Genomic DNA, 8,982 nt, shown 5'->3' with positions numbered 1-8,982 from the left:
ACACCCACACCCACACCCACAACCACACACACCCCTATCCCCTGTCAAAAATATAAAGTATTTAGAGGTTCTGTGGTTTTGTATTTTTACTTAACTGGTCTAGGCGGTAGCAAGGATGGTTAATGTGTGTGCTTTAAGGTGCATAGGAAAAGAAAACAGGGAGAAACAGTTTCACAAGTCAGAATTTAGAAGAGAGAGAGGGAAGGGGAACGAAATGAAAGACAACAAAAATGAGCTAAATGCAAATGTTGAAAGCAAGCATGCAAAAGCAACAGTTTTTTTAAATTTCATTTTTTTCTTCAAAAATGATTAGTGTGCAGCCTTTGGTTTAGTGACATTTCTCTAATAATATAATACTGCCTCAAGCCATATTTCTGTCAGTTACACACACAAGGATGTTATGGCCTGGGATCTCATTTATAAAACTTGTATATTATTTTCTAATAAGTCAAATCACGAGCACATCATGCCAGTTACGTCCCCGTGTAAATATGTCCAAAATTTCACCTACAAGCAATATTATTCATTTTATGTCACAAGACATTAACATAATTTATTTCACTACATTGGCAATGATGTGACCAGCTCCCACTTTATGCAAAATCTTTGCAGGCACTGTTCACACATTGTTCATTCTCTTGCCACACAACGTTTGTGAGGGAAGTGGTATTCACATCATTCAAGCCAATTTGTTCTTATTGAATGCTTATAAATGAGGCCCATCGAGTCCTCGTCATAGACTCCACCAACAACATGAAGAAGCAGGAAGTGCTGTGATTCACTGTCATTCTACACAAAACACTGCTAAAGCACCAGGAATTTGTTGATTTGCATTGAGGTGTGCACATAAACAAAGCTCACAATTGAAACACAATAAAATGCCTCTTCCTTAATCATGACAAAATCATTTTGTCAATCATGAGCATGTGTACATTAATACTAAGTCACAAATACAATGAAAATGTAATGCAAAAAAGGAAAAAAAAGCTTATATACGAACCTAATGAAAGAACAACCAAAAATAAGTTTTTACCTAGGAACAAAGGAACATGTCAAACTATTCTCACCAAATAAAAAATAATAACTGATGACAAGTTTGAATTACAAGCTGATGAATAAGAAGATAATAAAATAAAACGTGTACAGGCTAATTGAAACTCCCAACTAATCTGATATCCTGCAAAACCAAAGGCTGCACAACTCAAACTACTGGATAGCTAGCTGGGCAAATTAGCATGTCATCCCATAGGACAGCAGTAGCTACAGAGCAGCTAACATTCTAATAAAGCATGAACACAGTTCAGTTTGAAGCAGTTGTGTAACCCATGACATGACCAGTGGTGTTATCAATAAAATTTTTGCAGACACTGGGGACATGTGAGGGCTGGACTCATTAAATGTTACCTTGAAATGAATTGAAGAACCAGAATGATGGAAACAAAGCTGGAGAGGTGCTTTTCTGAAGAGGTGATTAATACATTAAAACTATTAATGACTTTTCTTTTGCCTATAAAAACACAATAGGCAATAAATATTTAATAACTGGACATTCTGAATCCTGCACATACCTAGAATTTAAGTCCAATTGTATTTAGTTAAATACATAAAATGAAAACAGCTGTAGTTTAAGGGATGCAACTATGACAAAAAACACCTAATAACTATTAGATATTACTACATATTGTTCAGCAATGAGACCCACCTTACTGAGCATAGATGAGTTTATAAAGCATTACAACTTTCACACATTATTAAAACTACAGCGACTTTTAACTCGGTTTCACGTGTAGTGTGGTTTAGTTTGGCACCATCCCATTCTGCACGCATCCTCATTTTTACATAAATGAGTGCTTAGGGCTGGCGATACGGGAAGTTAGTACTTAGGACGTTTGACTTGTAGAGATTCAGAGGCAGGAACCTCCACAATGTCAAACTCTGCACACAGTGCAGTAAAATCACGTCTTATTTCATTAACAACTCTCGAAGTTAAAATAAAGGGAAAAACGTTCGGTCCACTTATGCACACACACACACACACACACACACACACACACACACACACACACACACACACACACACACACAACTGCTTCAAACAAACCTATAAGCATCCTAATACTGAATAATATTTTGTAGATTAATTTGGGGTAAATCACTTTAATAAAAAGGTGAAACATTTCTGTCTAAGAGAGTTCATACAATTAATGTACGTGTTAATTGTTGGAAACGTGTGTAATGTATTTGCAAAATGTTTTGCTGAAATGACATGGAAGAGAAAGTGTGGAAGTGAATAATGGAGCAGAAAACACAGACAGTTATGAAAGACTTAATTAGCTCTCCATGGTTGTGACTGAGGAGTGTGGCATGCAGTCAATCTCTTTACTGAAATGTCCTGACAGGTATCCACTCACAAATGACATGCAGATATATGGGAGGGGGCATGGGTATTATTACTGCAGTTTCTGTTTGAAAAACTTCAAGCTACATGATGAGCGTAGCAATTAGAAATCAAAGTAGTTCAAAATGAAGAACTAAAAACATGGCTACACAAGGCGAGGTAAACTAATGCCCTAACTAATGAGATGAGTATGAGGTAAATGGTTGGATGCTGGGAGTTGATGACAATGGAGGTAAAACAAAGCAAATTTTTTTTGTAAAAATCATAACAAAGGGAGGATGTTAGTTGGAGCAACATACACATAACCAATGAGCTCAGAGAAGGGCTGCTTGTAGAAGTCTTCATCCAGCACCCTGGACAAACATCCGCCCAAACGACAGAGCAGCAAGAAGGCAGCAGAGAAGAGAGACAGCGATAAAAGGGAGAAGAGGATGGAAACACAAGCATTATAGGTTACCACACAATAATACGCTAAGGCATATAATCAAAGGCTCAGATTTTTGGAAGGACTTCTAAATGCAGTGTCAGGGGTTTTCAAAGGCTCAGGGAGGATCTCAGCTGATCGTGTCCGCCCCCTGAAATCTTTAATTACACGGCTCTGGTGTTCTGCCAGACAACATCAGTCTTCACATTTGAAACAATTTGCACAGGTGAGAGAATATCAGTATATGTTGCAAATATAAGCTAATGAGTTTAAGTAATCAATCGAAGACACCACAATTTATTCAAATGACAGCAAAGGACTCATTTGCTTATTTTTGGTTCATATCATTAATGAAATACTTTAGGTTTTTTTAACTATTGATCAAGCAAAACAGGTGAAATGAAGGGAGATCTTTTTAATACATCTTAAAGTCTAAACCAACTCATTATTTGATTAGGTTGGAAAAGAGGAAATATGAAAATTTGTGTTAGTTGCAGCCCTAACTCAGCAAAATATGCATATATTTTTTTATACTTATTGACCTTTGCCAGACCAAGACCATCCATCTAGCAAACACGGGTTTGCCAGATGAGTAGGGAGTCATAGCAGCAGGTAGTTTATTATTCATAGGGCAGCAGGGATACGTTACAGAGCAGGAGAAACTGAGACTGAAAAAACTGAGAGGTGGACACAAACGTGCCAGCCATGCGGCGTATTGTACATCCTTTTATATATATTTTTATTTATTTTTTGTTCTAATATGAATAAATACTATTTTTTGGGAGTCATTCTTCTGGGACAACAATTTTTTTTTTTTTACTCTCCCATGGAGACAGAATTATTTTTGTGGGAGTGGGATGCGACATGAGAAATCCACATCGGTGTCACCCTCTCGTAGCAATGCAAGTTGTCCCTCAAAGAAAAAGGCTTATTTTCACATTACTGTCCACAAGTGTGAACAAATGAATTTCCAACTGGAGGGTTTGGGCTAACAACAGATTGGACCAGTGACGTGACGCCAACACATTGTCTTCCTTAAACCTCAACCCAAAGGTGGACCCGTTTTTTCTCCTGCTAGAGAGCATACACCAGTGGTCGGCAATAGGCAGCCAGAACTGGCCCGCCAGCAATAATATCTGGCCCATGGCCAGATTGCTTTGATAGCAGAAAAATATAAAATAAATAAACTGATAGCGGCTGATGCTGAAATAGATCTAAGTATAGTGATATGTTATTGTGCCTACAAAATAAAAGCGCAAGAATGTTTTTTGAAGCAATGCTTTATGTTGAGTTCATTGAGAGCTTTTACTTTGAAAGGTTCTGAAGGACATTCGAAAGACTCTCTGGCTTACTTGACACACCTCTGTAAAAGACATCTGTAAACGTGTGATTGGATTCCCCTGAATTTCTTCAGCAAAATGAAAATTAGTGTCAATAGGTTTATGAATGCGGCTCAAATCCCGGGACGCACACGCACTGCGACACATGCTTTATTGCAAGCATGTGGAAAAAGGTCGATCATGTAATGTCTTGAAAAAAAAATTTGGCCCGATGTCAGACTTATTTGCCGACCCCTGGCCTACACACTCAGCCAAATCTTAGTATTCGGTTATATGCTCACCTGTGGCTGAATCCAAGATTGCTGCCATTATTTAGAAACTGCCCTTTTGAAATATTATATAAAGACTGCTGGTTGGAATCCATACAATCATCTTGTCTAGACAAAAACAGTGAATGTGTTCTAATTCATGGTAATGTCAGCCCTCCCTCATTTCCACTGATCCTCTTGTCCTTATTCTACCCTTCTATGAAGCCAGTACCTGTTATTGGTTTTGGTTTTCTCCAGCTGCTCGTTCTGCCTGGCGTGCCACTCTTCCAGCTCCACCTTGGCTTTCTCCTTCCACTCTGACTCCTGCTTGCGAGAGTTATCATCTGGGGAGGGAGATGAGTGAGGACAGGTGTGATAAAGTAGTGAAGAGGCAGATGACAATGATATGGTCATCAGGATACATTGGAGGAAAATTAGGAATTAAGGAAGGATGCATTTGCTTTACATACAATTGTCACATCTCAGACAGCCATTATCTATCCTGTTCCCTTTTTCCTCTGGTTTGTGCTTACCTAGCAACTCCAGCCGCTCTTTTTGCTCCTCCCTCCACTTGCGTAGGCTCTCAGGTTCGGCCTGCAGCCGGTCTGCATTGGAGATTGCTGCATAGGCGTCTGATGGGCCGTTGCTTTCCTGAGAAACAAGGGAGGTGATGTCAGGCAGATCACTGTGGTACTTCGTAACAAAAAATATTTTATCATTTCAATCATACATGGTGAAGACACATTCAGTATCTCGTCTTGAATTAGTCATATTTCAATCTGAAAGTTGCAAGTACATTTGGAACCACCTATTGTCACCAGTATTTTTTGTCCTGAATCCAATGTACACACAGCACATATGGTATGTTCTTAAGAGTTAGCTGTATGTTGTTTGAGAGGCTTTATTAAAAACTACATTTGGCCCACTGAGTTTTATCAGCTTAGCTTCTCTCACTACCAGATAGAAGTGCTGACAGTGGAAAAGACAGCAATGTTGCAACGACAGCACAGGAAAAGGAAGTTGGAGCAGAACTACAGCCAGATATTCCAACCTTCTGCAGTTAGATCTGAAATCACACTCCTACTGTGCTGAAAGAAAAAAACCTGCAGAACTGATGCATAAAATGAGGATTAAAAACACTGGAGCAAATCACCTCCCATTAGTACGTCTTTATAATCTCACCAGTTTAGTTGAAGGACAATTCTGGTTTATTATTACTTAGGTTTTATATTTTATAGTTCTGGCCATCAAGCTGCCGTACATTAACCTACCGTACTTGTAGCTGCTTGTACACATATACTGTTTTCTGTGCAATGATGGTTTACTAGCTGCATTTTCAGTGAACTAACTTTCAGTTTTACATCCTGTAATTTTATGGAAACAAATGCCACGTTAGCAGCATGTTTTGGCCATTTACTAAAATAATATAATCAGTGTCCTGATAACAATCCTCTGCAGAGTCAGTAGAGACAAAACTACACAGCTCTTAAGAAGCAGCACGTAAAAGCTCTACTTTCAATATCAAGATGTTTGGTTTGGACAGTGTGACATTTGTGAGCACTGGGCACAGATAGGCTGTCAAAGTCCCCCTATTCACACACAAAATACAGAGAAGTAAACATGAGGACATAAGTAGTAGTCAATTTAAGAGCAAAATTATTGAGAACAAAAACAATGTTAAGAAGTTTTACCCCATAAAGCTCTCCGTTGACAGCACCGTCTATAATCACACAAGAAAAAAATAGCTGTTAACGTTAGATCAAGCAGACAAATACAGTAAAACCAGATAATTAAATATGTCGGGTGGGGGGGGGGGGACTGTAGACCTTGGCTAGCTAGGAACCTTTTACTCCTGCTGAATCCTCAAGATTTACATACACACGATTGCATAATGTGATATGTCAGCACATGACCAACTACAACTGTTAAACCACAACGAAGCTACAGCTTCGAGGAAATGAATCAGACATGACCAAAGGTCAGAAGCTCAATGAATTTCCTCTTGTGGCTGTAAGGTTTGCCGGCAAACATTGCTAGGAACATGTCGCGCTGCCAGCAAATAACGTTAAGGTTAGTCAAGCTTGATAGGAAGCAATGAATGACACGGCCAAGAACGAAGCTAGAGCTAATCACACACCTTCATTCAATTCAGAAACGCTGGCGAAAGCATGAATCATTAACTAATGATTCAGAGTTTTCCTTTTACGTGTTCATTTGTCAACGTTGACACAGGTTGATGTTACCGCTAGCTAAGCCCACTCGGCTAACTCGTTAGCTCAGCTAACGTTAGTTAGCTAACTAAAAGAGCATCAACTTCAGTGTCCATTTAGGACCAGATTAAGGTTTAGGGAAACAGTTATCGTTTAACAACATACACCACCCCCTAACTAACTAGACAGACAACATTACGGGTGAACGGAGACAAGCTGCCTCTGCTTGACCACAGCAGTCACCCACCGTTGGAGTCTCCCAGCGACGAGGGGACCTCTCCACTGTCCAGGATGCTGAAGCCTTCGTCGTTTTCTATCCCTGCGATTTCGCTCTCCTGCTGGGCCAAGAACGCGGCGGCGGGGTCCTCTTCCGAGCCGACGCCGTTTCCAGCGGCGGGTGCGTTCAGCATGTCAAAATCATCCATGTTGAGTTCTTGTGAGAGGAGAAATTTGAGAAACTGCGGGCAGGTGTAGCGGTTGACCGAAACCGATAAGCTCAATGGGAAGGACGGCAAAAAAAACAGTAAAAACTAGCGAGGCTGAAACGGCTGAATAACCAATCACAAGCCAGGATAGGTGACTGACAGTAGAGCGCACCAATCGCCAAATAGATCCTTCAAACTGGAACCAATCACATCTGTGAGGCGTCATGTATTCGGGTCCCATGACCTGCTACGTGCTGGTGCTGTCAGAGCTGAGACAAATCCGCAGTTTAAGATTAGGCGACATTTAATGGCTACGTATTCAGCGTGGTCTCATTGACAAACCATTTATTCTATTATTCAATATTTGGTTATAAGTTAACAAAAATCCTGTCATGGCTCAGTTCTAGTACTCTGTTGCAGACTGCAGGAGGTTTTTCTTAATTCATCATAATACCATCTTACACTGTTTCAGTCTTCCACTTTGCCCTCGCCCCTCTGCTATAAAGGTAGGGAAGCACCCTGGCAATTTTTGTTGTATCCAGCCCAAGCACAATGTCATGGTGGTTAATTATTAACAGCTCTGACAGTCTCAAAGGGATCATGTGACAGACAGGCAATTGACTCTGAAGGTATGCAGCTGGAGCAAATATATTAGTTTTAAAACACCACAACAATATCACTGTGACTCACCACACACTGTTAGGAGGGATCTGTACTTCAAAGCTAGGACTTACCACAACTAAAAACACTAGAAGCTCTAGCCTTTTGCTCCGAGCTGTAAACCTGTGTTGCTGAATGCAAGAACCACAAGGAACAAAACATGCATCCAGTTGTTTTAGTAGTAGTGGGTTGTTTTTGTTGCTTACATTACAGAAGTAATGCACAACAAACGTGTGGCTCCTTGTTGATCTTCTTTGAACATAACTGTAAAATCTCATATGACTTAAGTTTTAGGACTTATATGGAGATGTAGGACTTGAGTATAACCTGGCGCCTAATTTTCCTTCCATTTAAATTGTGTTCACACTCAAAATAACTTATTGATGGGAATTAATGATAAAAAAGATGACAATTTTTTTTAATGATAATTGTAATGCAGGCATAACAATTCAGAACATCAACATAACTAAACAAGTGAGGAACATAACCAAATATGGCCGCACTTACTGACTCACAGGGCACAAATATACAGGTGGTGGTCATATAATTAGAATATCATCAAAGAGTTGATTTATTTCAGTAATTCCATTCAAAAAGTGAAACTTGGATATTATATTCATTCATCACACACAGACTGATATATTTCAAATGTTTATTTCATTTAATTGTGATGATTAAAACTGACAACTAATGAAAACCCCAAATTCAGTATCTCCGAAAATTAGAATATTACTTAAGACCAATACAAACAAAGGATTTTTAGAAATGTTGGCCAACTGAAAAGTATAAACATGAAAAGTATGAGCATGTACAGCACTCAATACTTAGTTGGGGCTCCTTTTGCCTGAATTACTGCAGCAATGCAGCGTGGCATGGAGTCGATCAGTCTGTGGCACTGCTCAGGTGTTAGAGCCCAGGTTGCTCTGATAGTGGCCTTCAGCTCTTCTGCATTGTTGGGTCTGGCGTATCGCATCTTCCTCTTCACAATACCCCATAGATTTTCTATAGGGTTAAGGTCAGGCGAGTTTGCTGGCCAATTAAGAACAGGGATACCATGGTCCTTAAACTAGGTACTGGTAGCTTTGGCACTGTGTGCAGGTGCCAAGTCCTGTTGGAAAATGAAATCTGCATCTCCATAAAGTTGGTCAGCAGCAGGAAGCATGAAGTGCTCTAAAACTTCCTGGTAGACGGCTGCGTTGACCTTGGACCTCAGAAAACACAGTGGACCAACACCAGCAGATGACATGGCACCCCAAACCATCACTGACTGTGGAAAC

At 39.8% G+C, this 8,982-nt stretch overlaps 1 protein-coding gene across 4 annotated transcripts; it reads right to left on the bottom strand.

The window, feature by feature from the left end:
- Positions 1–37: 37 nt before the first annotated feature.
- On the bottom strand, positions 38–7,464 carry clta (clathrin, light chain A). Of its 4 annotated transcripts, none has more exons than XM_046048474.1 (6): positions 6,868–7,464; positions 6,102–6,130; positions 4,944–5,061; positions 4,643–4,754; positions 2,698–2,751; positions 38–131 (listed from the first exon to the last, which is right to left on the bottom strand). In XM_046048474.1, the coding sequence occupies exons 1-6, from the start codon at positions 7,043–7,045 to the stop codon at positions 62–64; spliced, it is 561 nt and encodes a 186-aa protein (XP_045904430.1). In that variant the 5' UTR covers positions 7,046–7,464; the 3' UTR covers positions 38–61. The 4 variants fall into 4 exon arrangements, with proteins under 4 accessions (XP_045904430.1, XP_045904433.1, XP_045904432.1 ...); XM_046048476.1 differs by lacking the exon at positions 38–131 and adding an exon at positions 1,474–1,507 and having other exon boundaries at positions 6,868–7,455; XM_046048477.1 differs by lacking the exon at positions 2,698–2,751 and having other exon boundaries at positions 6,868–7,454.
- Between the last annotated feature and the right edge of the window lie 1,518 nt (positions 7,465–8,982).

Source organism: Micropterus dolomieu, linkage group LG04 (genome assembly GCF_021292245.1).
Source record: "Micropterus dolomieu isolate WLL.071019.BEF.003 ecotype Adirondacks linkage group LG04, ASM2129224v1, whole genome shotgun sequence".
Classification (NCBI taxonomy): Eukaryota; Metazoa; Chordata; class Actinopteri; order Centrarchiformes; family Centrarchidae; genus Micropterus; species Micropterus dolomieu.
The sequence above is the reverse complement of the archived record's forward strand: the minus strand, read 5'-3'. Positions and strand labels throughout refer to the sequence as shown.